We start from the raw sequence: 17802 nt of genomic DNA, 5'->3' as shown, positions 1-17802 counted from the left end.
TCCTATCAGATGCCGGAGACGAAGACAGATGCTACATTGTTGGGAAAAACTTGAGGTTTTTCTTTTTTTTCTTGGGCTGGATCAGCATCTCGTCCCATCAGGCTGCTAACGCAGCAGAATGCTTGAAACTCTTGAGCGGCGCGTCTTCACCGACTCAAAACAGTGTCGACATAATTGTCGACTCATTTTGTCGTGTTTTCTCCACACAGCGACACATTCGCTGCTCTCAAACTGACATGTACGCAGCCCAGAAACGGAAGATTGCCTTTACAATGGTGGACTCTGAATAGAGGTTGATTGCTGAAGGCAGGATTACGCAGTGACATTTGTTCTGCCAGCAGGTTCAACCAGTTTGGGAAAACAAATTGTGTTAGTAACACAAATCCCTCAAAACCAGATTAGGCTCAGAACGATTACATTTGGGCTTTTCATCATGTCGCCGAGATTTTTTGTCTAGTTCAGTCTGTTTTCATTTGTTTTTAGAGTGTGTTTGCTGGCTTTTAATAGTAATTATTAGTTGAGTTTGAGCTTAGTTTTTATTAGTTTTAGAAGTAGTTTTTTCATGCTTTGGTTAATTAATTATGCGTACATCAATTAGGTAATGAATCCCCAACAGAAGACACAGTTTTCAAAAATGTATTAAATTATTGTTGACATAAACTGCTTATGTGAGGAAAAAATAATAATTTCACACCAATTTGAAATGTAATAAACAGAATCATAAACAAAATCTGAGGGTGTTATATCTATAATTTCAATATGTCTTAGTTAGTTTTATAAATGCACAACATAGTTCCCCATTATTACCGTTTTTAATCATTTCAGTTAAAAACAATTTCTTGATTTCACTTTTTGTTATTTTGTTCGTTCTAGTTAACTATAACAACCTTAATGTCCAGCTCCTCATGACGATAACCTGAGTAAATGGAAAAACACAGTTTTAAAATAAATTTCATTTATTGACAGAAAATGTTAAAATTAAATCCCCCCCAATCATAATAACTGGTTGCCGCTCCGTCGGTGGCAACAGCTGACATCAGGCATTCGCAAACAAGATCAGATTACTTTTGCCTGACATTAAAATTTGTGATGATCTGGAACAAGTAAAAACATCAAATAACAGAATAAATTTGTAAGTGGTAAAACACATTTTCACAGTAGTTTATTTGTTAGAGAGAAAGGCTAGAAATGCTTCAGTTCTCCTACTGCTGCATTCTTAATTACAAGAATGTAGCTGTGATATAAAATGTGTCCACGAGGCATTGGGACGAGAAAACAAAAAGTGTCTCAGCAACGAGCGGAGGGCCTGCTGGCTCGGGTTCTGGCGGAGCAATGAAACACAATCCGGGCAATTTGCTGGGAGAAATGCAGCAGATCCTGGACGCTTTTTAAGGGCTATCAGATGCCAAAACACAGCATGTAATACGAGGCAGGTTTTTACAACATGGACATGTAAACATGGACGGCACCTAACGGAACACAGTTAGCTTCTGATGTACTTCAGGACTGTTTTAATATGATACAGTCACCTTTTTATAAAGTGTTGGAATCATAACCTAAAAGGGCTGGGCAGAAGATTCAAAAGGAGAAATCAGTTTTTATAGCTTCAGTATTTACACTTGTGAAGCTAAATGTGGGTTAATCCTGCATGAAGGCCTTAGAGGACACAAAAGAAAACTATACTCATGAGTCATAATGGCATAGTCAAAGTCCAGGCCAAGATCCAGCTGAGAGTTGGTTGCAAAATTTGAAAATTGCTGCTCAAAAGTTCAAACTGGCAGAATTTAAACCATTTCTTATTTTGAGTCTGAACAACATTTATCAAGAACCGACCGCACAAAAGTCAGATCCGTTGAACAAATGTGGGTTCGATTTCCAAAGATGCTTCCATCAACAAACTTTTGTCTTGCACTGAGAAGATGAAAGTTGATTCTGACGCATCCAAGTTGGTACGATGTACCTAATAAAATGGCCAGCGAGTACAGAGTGAGGAGTGATTTCTCGATGGCTTCCTGTTCTTTCTGCTGTGACGTAGAAACCTGTTTCACCGGTAACAGTAACGCTCTGGCTCATTAAATCTAATCCCTGTCCACTTGTTTTTTGTCACTTTCCGAGGATTCAGTTGCAGCCCCATTAGCGTGCCGCACAATGACGGCGGAACGGCAGTGTGAGTCACTCCCAGAAGGCAACAAAAGACGGCGCAACGGTGAAAAGGCATGCTTTAGACTTTTTGCAGCATCAGGAATCCCATCTATCAGCTGAGGGTTTTTTTTTTAGCTCTTGGGACTGTGGATACTTTTGTGTTTCTTTCTTTCTTTCTTTCTTTCTTTTTTGTGAGAACTTGTTTTGGAAAAGGAGGGCCTGTTTCTGGGAAATAACCTCACTCTGACCTCTGACGGGTTGGGGGAGGGATCAACGAAGGCGGAGAAAGAAGAGGAGTCTTTCACATCCACTTGTCCCACTAAAATGTCCCCTCCTGTGTTTCTTATGTCGATCCATGCCTGCTTTGTTTGAAACTTTCCATCGACTCTCGGGATTGGAGGAAAAGTCCAGCTTAATAAAACGAAAACTTGGTCAGGACTGAGTGGGATTCACTCGGTTTGGCAGGAGCTTTCGTGTCAAACACACACTCCTCCTTGCTAAACCTCACTTGTTTGCTTCATTCCAATGAAATTCTGAAGGAAATCGGCCGAATCCCGAAGGATCTTGCCTCCTTCTTAAACAGGACCCACTGGAGAAACAGTCGTTTATAATCATGTTTCCAGCCTAGCTGTAGCGCTGTCCAGGCCTGGTCGCTACGCTAATCGACGGCGTAACAGATGGACTCTGACTCCGTCTTTTCTGGGCCAATCCAAACATTTACATTCCGATGAGGGCTCTTTCAGAAGATCAGCCTTGTATCTGTTTGTCCGCTTCTTTATTGGAGTGTTTGACCTCTCCGTTTTTATTACACACAGACCCACATATTAATAAAAGCTAAATCTCTCCAGTATTTCACTGTTCTCTTTGCTCTCCTGCTGACATGTAATGATTAATCATTAAATGTGGCTTGTGGCTAAGCACGACTATTTGTCTTTTGTGTGGTTTTGGTTTCATAATTCGTACATTTAAAAAGTTAAAAGGTCGGGTGTGAAACTCTCTTTTTTAAACATTGTGGGGGGATCAGATACGGCGGTTTATGTCCAAACTTTGGTGAAGTTTAGTGGTGTTCAAGTTATCTAGCAGAATTGTCTGCAAGATAGAAGACAGAACATTATCTAATTATTATCTAATTATCAGCAAGATAGAACAACTTTTACAATCTAAAAAGATCTGTCAGACGTTAAAACTCACTCAAGTTGAACAACAAGTTCCAAAATTAGAAAACCGCCAGGATTTGTCTGTCAATTTGCTCAGTGAGCAAACTAGCAGGTTAGCTGTAAAAGCTAAGAGCTAATAACATTTTGTACTTTAAACAATGTAGCATTATGTTCACTCATGGAGGTTGTGTTTTGATGTATGACAAGTTAATTAGATAATATTGTCAAAAGTAAAAAAAAAATGATATAAAAACAAAAGTTAGGCGGCCATATTGGATTTTTATTTTGGAGTTGGCAAGAAAACTCCAAATCCAAATCACACATTAATCTCGGGTTTTGGAAAGAAACTCCCTGACATTTTCTAAAAGAAGAGACCATGCCTTCCTAAATGACATTTATTCAAATATCACTGTGGGTCCAAGGGTTAAATTTAAATAGACAATTTAAAAAAAAAATCCTCAAGGAATCAAAGCTTGTGTTTGACGCTGCTGCCCGCTGTGGATTCATTTCTTAATTCAGCCGCCATTTGACACAAACGGCAACGCACAGCTGGGCCAAACGAGGCAGTTACAGCGCAGCACCGACGCTGTGATTGTGGTCGTGCCCGGCTTGGCGGCGTGCCAACTCGTAAACGCGGGGAGATTTCTTTTAGGGGGCAACGGAGGGCAAGAGGGAACAATGGGGGCGTGGGTGCCGCCTGGAGCTGGGCCCACTGGCCGAAGCTGCCAGAGCCACTCGTGTGCCAGATCGGCAGACAAAGAGGGCAAGTCGGTACTCATCTGGGCAAGGGTCCAGTCCAACTTGAGACGGCAGAGGATTGTCGAGAGGGGTGGGAGAGAATGTAGGCACACGTCTGACCATAGCTTTTATGCGAGAAGGGGGGGGCCTCAAGGGACAAAAAGACACAGCGGCCAGCTGGCTCTCTGGAGGGGCATCTGGCATTCTTTTCACAAATGCTCAGTGTTGCAAAGTGGGGAAGTAATGATATTGCAGGAAGTATAACTGAAGCCGCATCATAAAATCATGGATCCTCTTTACATTCTGTGATTGCTATCATGTGTAACTTCTGCACAGAACCCCCCATCTCCCCCCGTTGCGGATTGCTTATTTTCACAGGAAGTCGCGGCTACACCAAGCAGGCCTGCCGCCCTCAAACTTCCATAATTCATTAACCCGGAGCTCAGAACAAAGCGCTCTCACCTTTGATACTCACTTGGCAAAGGGGAGTGCAGCTGAGGCAAAGACTCGCACCCGAAAACAGGAAGAGCAATCACCTCCTTCGCTTCCTGGTGTGCTCAAGGCAGCAGAAAACCTTTCAAACCCAGCTTCACTACAACTTCATGATCAGTCTCAGGCTCCACAAGTGAGACTTTTCGGTATTTATACCCTTCAAACTTAACCGCAGTCGCTTCTTTGAAATGTACTGAGGCTGTATGAAAAAGGCCATTCCAGGACAAAACCAAGGGCAACCAATTGCCAATTGCCTTTAAAAGTCATCGTCTCCCACAGCTGGAGCATGGAAGAAGGTGAAAACTTGCTAGATATGGCAGAAAAATCACACCCCAAACACAATATTTCCACTATGAAACACGATGATGCCAACATCGTGCATTAAGAATCTAGTTCTACTGAAGAGACAATGGAGAGAGGCAGCAGTTCTCTCTATAAATGGACGAAAACAAACAAAAGTAGAAAAGGAGTGGTTAGTCAAAAGGTGTCCAACCTTAGTCTTTGAGACCTTCTTTGATTTTACTGACGGTTGGCAAACAGCTTTTAGTGTGCGTTACAGCCACCTTCTGAATTGGTATGTGAACCAGAGTTGAAACCTTCTGTTCTACTGTAAAGTTCTCCTTATATTATGATTTGACTTTAAGCAACGTGGAAGACGATGGTACTGCATGTACTGACATCACGGGAAAAAAACGTATTCATGTGTGTTTCTTACCTAATGGAAACAGCGTGATTTCAAAGTTGTGTTTTTCCGACATTAGTGGAATATCGACAAGGTCTTGCGCACATTCGTAATGGAAACCCAGATCCTGTCCTGCATCTTTTAGGTATACCAACCGAATCTAACAAATTGCTGATTACCAGGCCTCATCAGAACTTGATGACATGTTGGAGGTGGTAATTCAGCCATTTGGTTGAGGTGTGTTGGTAAAGGCATCTTTTGACAACTGGAGTTGGAAACCATTCACCTAAATCAAACCTAGTCATAATCCAAACCTAAATCCAACCGAGGATCTGTTGCTAGTTCTCCATCCAACATCATTGAGTATGAGCTAAAAAAAAATCTATAATATACAATGAGGTTGAGGTGAGAACATGAAAAAGCATAAAATAGGTCTCGGAGTATGAATACTCATCCTGTTTTTTGGCTTGAAGAAAATCAGGTCTTCTTATCTTTATTGATTGGGAGTTGACCTGTATTGCTCACACACTATCAGAGACTCAGTCTGGGGTTATGTATGATTCAGGACAAAGGACAACGTGTCTGCGGCAGTTATTTTTTACAATGATGAAGCAGTAAACAGTTGGCCTGAGATATGCAACAAGCTCCGGCAAACAGAAACTGAAGCTCAACACACCACATCAGCTTCCCCTCTGACATTTATGTTCACCACAGGCCCCTAACGAGGGAGCATTAACGCTCTCTAGGCCGTAGCCCATAAAACCAAGAGGCGTTTGCTGTTTAAACAGCCTGAGCATCGTCCCTTCCATGTTTCGTTGCTGTTCGGACGGCCTGTTAGCGCTTGTTGCCAAATCACGTCTAAACTTCCCCATTCGTTGCCAGCTCTGAAAACCATTTTTAGTGCGACTTCTTGTCGATGTCTAAATTAACAGGTGTTGTTTGTTGTTTAGAGCAAACCCCGACTCGGATCGCTTGCCTCCAAAAACAGCGGCTGCAGTATTAAGTGAGGGGAAGTGAAGTCCTTCTCCTTTTGAGGCAACCGAGAACACAAAAGGCCTTTTCATGAGCCACATGCGCGGGGCTGAAAAGGCCTGCTGGGGCATTCAGGAGGCCGGAGAAGGCAGGCTTCAAACTTAGCCGCTGTCGAAGCTGATGGGAGTCAACTTTTAAAATCTAGATTAATTTTCTGAACCCATATAAGGGTAATGAATCTCATGGTTATGTTGGTTTCTATTGGGAAGCACAGAAAGGTCAAAGGTTACCCAATGAAGGTTTGAATAATTCAAAAGCTCTTTGGAGATTCCTCAGGGCATGGAAGTCACTTTTTCAACTTCTTCTCCAAAACAAACAAAAAAAAAGACATATTTAGTAGTTGTATAATCTGTGCTGAGCTCATCGAGACACAACAAAACTCCACGAATGCCAGAGGAACTGGTGAATGGAGGTTCCTGTTGTCTGGGTTGTCCTTGATGCTTAACCCAGAGCAAATCTGCTTTTACGTCACAAAAATAAACCCGTCTCATTCGACGTCTGCAACTGTCAATGCAAAGCTCTGCGCCCCCTCAATCAGGCAGCACACTGTCTAGGCAAAGGCTGTATTTCATTGCACACATTTTACCATCTTGATGTGATTAAAAAAAGCTTCACATATATAGTATATGATGAGGTAAAACATTCCCCTACAAGTAAGAAAAAAAAGTCACACTATTAAAATCTTTTGGCTGCTGTAAGAATGTGCATATGAGTCTTCAGGGAGAAAAAAAATCAGGTCTGTGTGTGTGTGTGTGTGTGTGTGTGTGTGTGTGTGCGCGCGTTTGTTTGTAATACCTTGTGGGGACGATTTTCCTGACATATACTATGTTGTGGGGACCGGAGCCTGGTCCCCACGAGGGGAAACCCTGTTTTTGGGTCAGGGGTCAGAGTTAGGACTAAGGTGTGAATTGAGTTTTGATGAACAAGAGGATAATCTTTGTAAACAACTTTGTCATATTTTCATTGAACTTCGTAGAGAAACCGTCGCTAAAAGCTTCAGGCGATGACATGANTGTGTGTTGCCTAAAATTTGTTTATTATTCTCGTAAATGTAAGTTTCAGGTCCATATTTATTCATTAGCTGAAATTAGCTGCCATAAGAGAGTAGCATACACCAGCTAGCTACTTAGCAATAGATTCTAATTTATTAGTTTGTCAAATCTGTTCATTTTTCTCGCCTCTGTCTTTACCACTTAACTAAAAAAAAAAAAACATTTTTAAAAGTTTGCTAGAAAATGTTAAGCTAACGCTAATGCTAAAGTAGAAAAGTGCTAACGATTACAAAAATGTATCCAGCGAGTTTTTAGCCAACGTATTTAAGTCCAAATAAATGCTTTGTTGACAATTTCTTACTTTTTTTGAATGTTTTTGTTTTCATTACTTCATTATGATGAACGGATATGATTTGTTGGAGTCACAAATCCAGACTTTATTCTTTCAATCAAAGTCTGTTTGTTGCTTTAAAGTTGTTGGGAACAACATGGTCAAACAAATAGCAGCTGTAGACAGATGAACAAGAGGATAATCTTTGTAAACAACTTTGTCATATTTTCATTGAACTTCGTAGAGAAACCGTCGCTAAAAGCTTCAGGCGATGACATGAGGAGAATTGCTCCTCATGTCGCTCGTTGCCCTGCTTTATGCCACATAGTTGTTTCTGATTATCCTGTCCGGCTACCCTTGTCCCTGGTTGACTCATTGCCATAAAAACAACCAACCTTGCCAACAAACACAATACCAAACAAAAAAAATATGAGTCAGGAGGTTAAGTGGAGAGCGAGAGCTGTCGTCCCAAACTCCAACAATCTTTGCACACAAACACATTTCGAAGATCTGTTCACATTTCCTTTAGCATTTAGCATGAATCACTAAAGCAACAACAGCCTAAGAAGGTGTTGTGAAATGGCACTTTGAGAAACTATGATTGAGTCATTTTCATATGATGTAACAAAAGGGGGAAGTTTAACCCAGAGTAAAACTAAGCGTATGAGTTACACTAACCTCAGGGTGTCAGACAAACAATAATTTGTGCTTTTTTTATGTTTGCAGTAATAAACGCTCCTTTAGACCGTGTACAGAGGAGAACAGAGAGGCGCTGTTAGAAACTAGCAGCAGGCGCTGGCAGCAATTTATCAGCGCAACTCCACCCTGATAACGCAGACATAAACTGGCAACTCTACTGAGAAACAAACTTCATTCCTGGTTTAATGTGTAAGCAGCAGCAGCAGCAGCAGCAGCAGTTTTCTGTAATTACACCACGAGAATGTGCAGCTGAAATCAGGACAGCATAAGAAAAATAAATAAATAAAAGATACAGGCTCCTTTCCAAACCCAAATCATCAATCAGCAATTGTGAAACAGCAACACTGCGAGATGAAAATGTGTCCCGAGGTGATTCACCTGCAAATTTCAAAGACCACACGGAAGATCGGAGTTATTAATCACTGATTCTGCAATAATCCATCCATCCATCCATCCATCCATCCATCCATCCATCCATCCATCCATCCATCCATCCATCCATCCATCCATCCATCCATCCATCCCTTTCAGTTCACCAAACCACAAAATCCACTAAACATGTTCCATTTAAATCTAATTTCACCTCAGCCCAGTGTTCTTATAATCAGATTCTAATTCCTTAATTTGAACAAGACATAGAATTATGTTAATTAATCAGGCGTAGTTAATTATAAAATCCCCAAATTTTCCATCACATTATGGCACATTATTCCGGTGTGAACATTCAAATGCTTGCCAAGACTTGCCAAGAAAAAACAAAGTGCTATACCGTATTATAACAAGACATTTCTCCCATGTTGTAAGTAAAATCATTTCCCATCATTTAGCTACTACTTTTTCATCAATATAAAGGAATTGTTGACTTAAAACGAGTTCCTGTATCTTGCTACAAATTCACTTGTAAATCAGTTTTGTCCTTTTTAAAGGGCACTGAGATATTAGCACAAAGAAACTAGACCAAAAATTCTTGGTGACATTTTGTGTTTTTGGAGTGACAATATGTATTCCAGGCTGTAATTTCATAACTGTAATTTACAGTTAATTGAAAGTCAAAAATCTGTTTTTCAGGGAAAAAATATTACATAGGATCCTTAAAACAAGGATTCTACAACTTTTTTTTACACCAGTTATTCCTTCCTCTCAACTTTTCATGACAATGCTAACAATGCAGCATTGTGAAAAGAGTTTCTTTACATTTTTGTGGCTGTCCCTTCCAACTTTAAGATGTAAAAGGTAATCCATAAAAAACTGAGGGCTAAAAATGTAGCCTTACATCAGAAAACGCCTGGGGACTTTTGAGGAAATCCTCTCTTCCTCTCCTCGCCTCCCTCTGGAAATCTCTCCATCTAAACGCTGTGTGGGTACCTGAATGTGTGTCTTCCTGCTCCACGTCGCTGAGTAGGAAAGCCTGAATAAGGAGGTCACGGCTTGGCAAAGCTTGTTATTACCGACGGGCAGTAATTAAGCAGCTCTCTCCCGGGATTACTCAGGTAATTAACGCTCACGATCAACATTCCTGCAGCCGGGGAGTCCAGCTGCTTTGTCCGCCTGGACTTTCACAAAGCTCATGCGCTTTTCCGTGTTGTTTGTGTTAATTTTTTTGCTGGTAAGTGGCTCACAAACACAGGAAGAGTGCCAGGAAGATTCACGCTTGGCCTGTAATGCGCGTTAGCCTGTTAATGTGCAGACTTCTCCCAGTTTTGATCTGGACCCTGAACTCGTGAAAAGGAGACATTTGGCAGCAGAGTTGAAACACGTCTTGGGTTCTTAAAATGAGCAAAGCGCATAAAAAATGAATATAAATATGAACCTGGTTATATAATTCCTGGTGGTTGGCTCACAAGTTAACTGTAGCTTCGTTTCCATTAGAAATATGCGCAAAACTTTCTCGATATTTCACTAACGTAAAAAAAAAAAATCGCAATCGCGATGTTTCCATGAATAAGAAACGCGGTTAAAATCACACGTGAATAAGTTTGTTCACACAATGAGTCATTAAAACCATGCAGCGTCATCATACTATTGGTTTGTGCTAGTGGCAACATCCGGTTGTTGATCACGTGACTCTTAAGTGTTTCCGTTGCACTTTTGCGATACAGTACGGCCAACAAAACCACATTTTTTTAATCGAAAAAACGCAATTTTTTTTTCTCTCGAAATTGGCCTGTTTCCATTCAGCAAATTCATTTTCAAAATGTCAATTTTATGGTTAACGAAAATGCAGTTTGTGATTAAAAACAGCTTACGGACAGGTCGGCTCAGTTTCTCTTCAGAATCAGTTTTGAAAGAGAACCTGCCCGACAACATGAAGTAGACGAAACGATCTCAAAGAGCAGTCGTTTGACATTTGTCATTCTGGAAAGGTTTACAAAGTCATTCCTGAGGCTTTGGGGAACCAGTGAAGCACGATGATGACCATTTCCCACACACAGAGTCGGAGTTAATGATTCAACGACTGCAAAAAGACGGGGCAAAAATGGCTTCCTGGGTGAGAGAGAGAGAGAAAGAGATCGGCTGACTAAAAACGACACCAAAACATGGCTAAGTTAAAGCAATTCTGCAAAGAACAGTGGGTCAAATTTCTCTAAAAGGATGTAGAAGACTCATTTAAATGTGACTGGAAGTGTTTGAAAATAAAACCACCAAAAGAAATTGTCCATCCAGATAATATATATATATATATACATACGTACATATATATATATTTATTTATTTTTTTGCAGAAATGTCCTGTGTGCAGTGTGGTGAAGGCAGAAAGCAAAAGTCTAAAGCATCTCCAGCGGAGGAGCTGTAGAAAGGCCCCAATCGGCTGCTGCTGTGGGGGAGGAGGAGGAGGAGGAGGAGGAGGCGTGGAGACGGAAACGCCGAGCCTGTCGCTCAGCTCCGGTCGCCAGTCTGAACCCGGCGGGTCCAACCAGGTGACGCGCACTCATGTGACCCCCGCCTTCACATCCCACAGCTCAAGCCAGAAGCAAAAGAAAAAAGAAAAAAAAAACGTCTCCTTCTGCTCATCGTCACTCCTGAGAGTTGATATTTTCCTCTCAACAAGTCAGAGTGAGTCAGGCTGACACATGATGAGCTCTGCTGTCTCTGCAGCTGCATCGATTCCTGCGTTGGCTAATGCATTTAGAAGCAAATGGAGGAGGGGAATGTTGTTCAGACAGCATCGATCAGAGCTCCACCTGGGGCCAGACTGGCAGAGCAGCTCAGTCTGATACATGGGGGCTGGGGGGTCACACCTGCTTCGTTCTCACCCTGATAACCAGGCTGCAGTTTAGCTGCTTCATGTTGAACTGTGCATCAGGCTTTCAACTAAACCCACAAAGATCTGATGTAATTGCTATTTATGCAACTGTATGCAGTCAGCGCTCCAGTTTAAAGCTGCAGAGAGAGGGGATTTCTCTCTGCCTCTCTGCTTCCTGTCTGCTTTCTCACAGATAAAAAAGAAAAAACGCTTTCTGTGAGTGTTTTTTTTTTCTCACCTTTATTTCATGTCAGAGCAATTTGTCTCTTTGCTCAGGAATGCGCTGGTTTAAAAAAAAATAAAGATAATAAATAAAAGAGCAGTTCCTGCTTTCCTGCAAAGTCCGGACGCAGAACGACAGGTTGCTGTAAATACCTTGCACAAAAAAAAAGAAAAAATGTGGCGAAACGTTGAGCAGACCTGTTTTTTTTTATTTTTTTATTTTTTTTATTGTTGTTGCAGGAAACATTTCGTAAACGGCTGATTTCAGAAATCCATAAATTCTCTCGGTGAAACCATTCTCTCATGCAGCAACCAGAAACTTTGGTGGATTTTGGTCACAAAGTCGTTCCTCAAAGTTAGAGTGGAAAGAAAAATGCCTTCTACCCCTTGTACTCTTGAATAAAATCCAATACAAACAACCAAAAGTTTGAGTTCACCAAAGGTCAGGACGATTATCCTTAACATCAGCAGTATCATGCTGTGTTGTTGCATGAAGAAAACCTAAAACCAGGGTGAACGCTCACCTTTCACCTAAACACACCACCAGAGCTACACCAGAATAGTATAAAACAAAGCACATTCAAGTGCTAGAAAGACCTAGTGAAAGTTCAGACCTAACTCAATAATGTGTGGTAAAAATTTTAAAAATTGATGTTTACAGTTATTTTTCGCCCAATATGATCATGGTGACATTTGCTGAAAAGCTGGAGCTAACTTGTTGACTCGGCTAAAGCAAATACATGCCACACTAATCAGATTGTATTGATCTATCCTATGAAAATGGCAACAAATAAATTGAGGTTTTTGATTGACGTCGAACTAAATGTGCTTAACTCCAGGAATAGTATTGCAAAGCACTGCTGGTCTAAATAAAATATTATTTTAGACAATAAAAACTGTGGACAGTTAGTTTTTCTAACGTTTTTTTTTTGTTTTGTTTTTTTAATTGAAACATTACATCCAGCTCCAATTTCAGTGGAAGTCCCCGTCCACTTCGAGAATCATATCGAATGATGGTCAGACGTCTCGGGCTGAACCCGACATTACCATATGTCGTCTAAAAATGAAGAGGAGGCAGCAGTGGGGGAGCAGCTGGGCCTGCTGACCTCTAACACAGCAGCCGGGCGAAAAACGGACAAATGCTGCACAGTTGCCTCTCTCTTTGTCACTCTAGACGTCCAAAGACAGCAACAGACACAGAAAAGAAAGAAAGAAGGAAAAAAAACATAGACAACAGACAGAACAAGGAGATATGCTTCAGACAGGAAGTCAAAATAATGGCACAAACATCCATTTCCTGTTTGCATCTCTGCACGCCACACTGGCAGACAAAGAGAGGCGAGGATATTATTAATGCTAATGCCCAGGTGTTAGCATGCAGTCAGACAGCAAACGCAGCTCCCGACAGGGCGGTTGCCATGGAAATCCACAGCAGACGCAGCGTTTTGTCTTTGTCAGAGAGGGATGGATAATGAAACTGAATGCTAAGTCCTGGAGAAAACAAGAGGAAGAGCCAGGGGATTGTTTTTAGGGATGAAGGCCTCTCCATGGAGCTATTTTTTATTATCTCAAGATGGCCAAAGTAATTTTATATCATTAGCTAAGGAAAGCAAATGTCAGTATGTCAAAATGACCAGGATTTTTATGGTTTATTCCAGCTTTAATATCTTTTTTAATCCTGTCTTGTTATCTTGAAAAACACTTTTTTTCCCCCAAGATTTACCTATTTTAGCCCCGTACAACTTAATAGCAGTATATGTGTAAAAGCATGCACAGAAGAGGCTTTTACACAAAGTTATCTCAAGATTTTAAAAAATCAATAATTTCTCAAATTTTCAAGTGAAAGAACCTTTATTTATCGTAACTACTTAATCTCAAGACAAAGCCCCATATCTTAGAGAATTATCAGGTATTTTCACAAGATAGTATTTCGCTAATTTGGCCTAGCAACACTTGTTAGACCGGTCACGTTTGGAAATTTATTTTTCTTATATTATGTTAAAGTAAATCATTACCTAATATACCTAATATTATAGCCTTTATTATGGTTTTATTATCTTAATTTCTCAATATAACATTTCTTTTTGTCTGAGGTAAACTTGCTGCTAGCTTAGCGGTCGCAATTCAAAGTTGACCTTAGAGGTCAAAGATAAACATCTCAAGATAACGATTTGTTAATCTCTATATTTTAGACAGAAGAAGGCAGTCTTGCTTTAAAATGTATTTCCATAGAGCTATCTTAGAATAAAACATAATTTATGCCAATATTTTTACATAAGAGGTTTTTTTTTCCAAATAGCTATCCAGATTTCTAGTAATCTTGAAACAATTGCCTCCTTTGGGGTTAACTGTCTCATCTCTGAGCTCTTATTTTGAAATATTTTCTAGATTTAACAACATAAATAGCTCCATTACTTCAGGATAAGGAGATAAATAATGTATCTTGAGATATTGACATGAAAATATATTTCTAAGCATGTCCTTTCTAAGTGATTCAATCCAGCAGATGTTGGAATATTTTAGTATAACCAGCAAAAAGAAGAAAAAAAAAGTTCCCCTCTTTAGGACAAAATGACACATTTGTGGTCAAAAGAAAGTATTTTCAGTGTCCGCTTCCGCCTTATAAGAGCTGAAAGACAAAGACGCTACATCCATTAGCTGCCTGGTAATGGAGCTGCATTAGTGGGAGACTTCCTCTCAGTGACTGTTGATAAATCATGCCAGTAACAAAGAAATGCCTTCACTGGAGAAACAATGCTGGAGGGGCCAGATGGACAAATGCATCTAAATATAGACAAAACATTTGTAATCTCCCGGGTGTTCGAAACGCGACCAGCTGAACAGATTTGATGCTTGCTGGGGAGACCGAGCGTCCGACCGCCCAACCCCAGCAAGGCGGTGACTCAGCAGCAGCTGTTGCTATGGGTTACCAGGCAGGACACGCGTGGGGATCGGCTCAGTGCTGACACATCTCACCCCCCATTCCCCCAACCACCACCTCCCTGCGGCGGCTCCACCCTATCAGCTGCTCCCCCCTTTGAAATCCACTTTCTCTGGAAGGCTGAGGAGAGGGGAGGTGCTAATCCCATCTGGGAGCGTGGAGCGGGCCGCCTCGTCCCTTCGCCACTTCCCCACTGACCTGCATGGCTCGCCACTCTTCCCTCCCCCAGTGAGATTAATGCCTCATTAGGAGCATCTGATTTAACAGTAATCCACTTACACCAAGATTCGTTGACTAGCTGGTTTTTCCAAGATCAAATGTAGTTGAAGGGATTGAAGCTATTATGTACATTTGTGAGATTTTGACTTCAATACCGACATATCCTTGATAGTATTGGCAGTGTCATTACAAAACAATTTGCCCAGTCCTGTTAAAACACCCAGTAACTCCCTTCAGATGTACGAGTACCTCTTAAAGCAGCTGTCTCAACCTGCAGTCCTCGAAGGCCAGAGTCCCTCGTCTTACACTGGCATGCAATCAAGCTCCACTACTGAGCCAATATTGGAGCCAGGTGTGCTGAAGCAGAGAGACATCTAAAAGTTTGAGACCACTGTCTTAAAGCAATACCATGCTAATGTCATTAGACCTTGTAGCAAGTAGCTAATTTGGGACAAAGGCAGAGTTAATCCCCTGCAGGAGACACCCTGCAATTCTGGGTCAGGCCAGGATATAACGACCAGGCCAACAGGTGTTCAATGCAGAGTTGGTTTAAGGCCAGGTTCCTGAGACCTACTCTACTTCCACAACACCAAAAGCAAATGAATGCTTGTTGCAAGGCCTCAACAAAACCAAGGTATTGTAGACATTTGGTTCAAGTGTTGAAGGGATAACTCTGCAATTGCAAAAATGCTAGCCCTTGAGGATTGAACTTTGGTTTAGCATTACTGTTTGGGGCAGTCCACTTCCTTGATCACAGGAAACAAGGCAGGCTTTGCAGATGTTTACTCAAGCAAATCATTCAGCAGTAAATTTGAAAGTCATGCAAGCATTTTGACAATGCAGGGAGCACTCGAGTGTGTGACGTAGCCAGAATGAGCAGTCAAGAGTTCATTTTAGTAACAAATTCTTTTTATTACAACATTTCACGGTTTTCCATTTTCTGGCAATGGTTTGTGGCAGAGTAACATGACTGCTGGGAAATTTACAAAACTCCAAAAGAAGTTTGATTAACAGTTCAAAGCAAACACAGAACCAGTTACCCAAACAATTTCCTCAACAGAGACAACTCAGGGAGGTTGCGACACAAGCGCTTCCCTGAATCGCTCAGAAAAAAAAAAACAAAGAGGGCCCAAGTGTGTTACAATCGGACCGCAAGATAGGTCCATTTGAGCTTCTCCTAGATCAAGATGGAATCCGTTATTTTAATCCGTGTATACATACAAAAAAAAAAAAAAAAAGGTTGTGACAGTATCAATTTTTGGGCATTTACATTTTGGCCAGCGTACAAACAAAGTTGTGCATTTCCGAAAATTAGAAGACGAAAAAGACAAAAAGAGCCTGACGCCTCAGCTTTGGCGCAAAAGCAGCCACACGGGATGCTGGGTGGTGGTGAAGGTGGTGGTGGTGAAGGTGCGACGATGATGAGCTTCCTGGAGCAGACCACGCCCCACGGTCCCTCAACCTACAGGTCAGCATCGGCAGTCTCGGTGGCGTTTGGACCAGATCAGAGCCCCCTCCTCCTCCTCTGTTACAGGCCAACAGAACGGAGCACGAAGGTGGGAACCGGGTAGGGGGATGAGACTGACAAAGGCATCATCCGTCCACATGGCTGTGCAGCTTGGTTATAGTCGTCGATTCATAATTTCGGTTACAGAGTTATACAGCTAAAAGAAGTGACTGAAAACAAGGCAATGCAGGAGGAGAAGGGGGTGTACAGTGCATGACGGGAAGGGAGGGGCTTCATGATGCTTGCTTCTCCTGTTCAATGGCTGTCAAAGAAAAATAAGGAGATTTAGTAAACCTTTCCTGACGGTAAATCATAGAAATCAAGAGTCCAAAGCTAGGGCTTACTCTCTTTTGTAGGCAGGGGGTTCTTCTCCTGCGTCTCTGTCTTCTTCAGCTTGGACTTGTCGAAGCTGGTCACCTCGGAGATGTCGGGCTTGTCACTCATTGTTGCAGTTAGTCTAAGAGGAGGAGCAAAAAGAAAAAAAAATTCAGTTAATTTACAGCACGTGCAAGAAACCTGAAGGGACGGAAAAAAGGAGCTTGTTGGATATTAATGACGCATTTTTAAAATCCGCCTAAAGCATGCGGTCTTGTTTTTTTATCAGGAAGAGGGGGAGGGAAAAAAGGGCGTTGCCTCAAAAAAAAAAAAATCTCAGCCAACAAATATCACTTTCTCAGCTCGCTCCTTGTAATGTGCACGGCAATGGACCGCCTCCTTTTGTTCGCCTGCGGCTCAGCAGAGCCCGATTTCATCGGCATGCATCCCCGCTGCCCTGCGCACACAGCTGCGGGATGTTGCACCCAAGAGGGGGTGGGGACGCACAATAACACCGAAGCCAGTCTTAGTCTGGCATTTACATAACAATGGGAGTTCCCATGCTGCGTAGACTTTGGGGGGGCTGATGGGGAGTATAATGAAAAGCAGGGAATGTATGCCTTTTATTTAAAATTCAATTTAAATTCAGAAGCTTGGTGTTCAATTTGAGCGCGGATGGCAGCTGTGCAACATCCGCAAATTCACCAATCACGTACTTCTGGCGTCGGGGTCGCAGTCTGAGGGAACCACCGCCCAAATTTTCATTCAGCTTCCTCTTAAATGAAACAAAAAACTTCAGCTTCACTTTCTGTCTTGGTTTTAACAGAGAAAGCTAGGGGGGGCGGGGAGGATTTATAAACAGGAAATAGTCCGCTGCACAAGATAAAAGCAGCGGGTTGATAACGGGACTGAGCGCGTGCAGCTCACGCGCACACAGAGCAACAACAAAGAAAATCAGAGAGAGTGCGCAAGACAAAGCACGAATTAAGCTTTGATGCTACATCATGGCAAATGATTTTTACCGAAATAAAATGTACAAGTGAAGCCAATTAAATACGTTTCGTTCCTAATCCAGTTGTATATTGCCTA

General features: G+C 41.7%; 2 protein-coding genes across 4 annotated transcripts in view; both read right to left on the bottom strand.

Moving 5' to 3' along the window:
• The window catches only part of tceanc (transcription elongation factor A N-terminal and central domain containing), a 31387-nt gene extending 21601 nt beyond the window's left edge, over positions 1–9786 (bottom strand). For 2 of the 3 annotated variants that reach the window (XM_007572211.2, XM_007572210.2), the window contains exon 1: positions 9539–9786. The gene's annotated coding sequence lies outside the window, so the exon portion shown is untranslated. The remainder of the gene's footprint in view (positions 1–9538) is intronic. The other variant, XM_007572209.2, reaches the window with a different exon arrangement.
• A 5992-nt stretch (positions 9787–15778) lies between these two features.
• LOC103151925 (thymosin beta 4 X-linked) lies at positions 15779–16890 on the bottom strand. Its single transcript, XM_007572208.2, has 2 exons — positions 16743–16890; positions 15779–16660 (listed from the first exon to the last, which is right to left on the bottom strand). The coding sequence occupies exons 1-2, from the start codon at positions 16840–16842 to the stop codon at positions 16632–16634; spliced, it is 129 nt and encodes a 42-aa protein (XP_007572270.1). The 5' UTR covers positions 16843–16890; the 3' UTR covers positions 15779–16631.
• Positions 16891–17802: the final 912 nt, after the last annotated feature.

This window comes from Poecilia formosa, unplaced genomic scaffold (assembly GCF_000485575.1).
Source record: "Poecilia formosa unplaced genomic scaffold, Poecilia_formosa-5.1.2 Scaffold297, whole genome shotgun sequence".
NCBI classification, from domain to species: domain Eukaryota; kingdom Metazoa; phylum Chordata; class Actinopteri; order Cyprinodontiformes; family Poeciliidae; genus Poecilia; species Poecilia formosa.
This window is presented reverse-complemented; position numbering and strand designations above follow the sequence as displayed.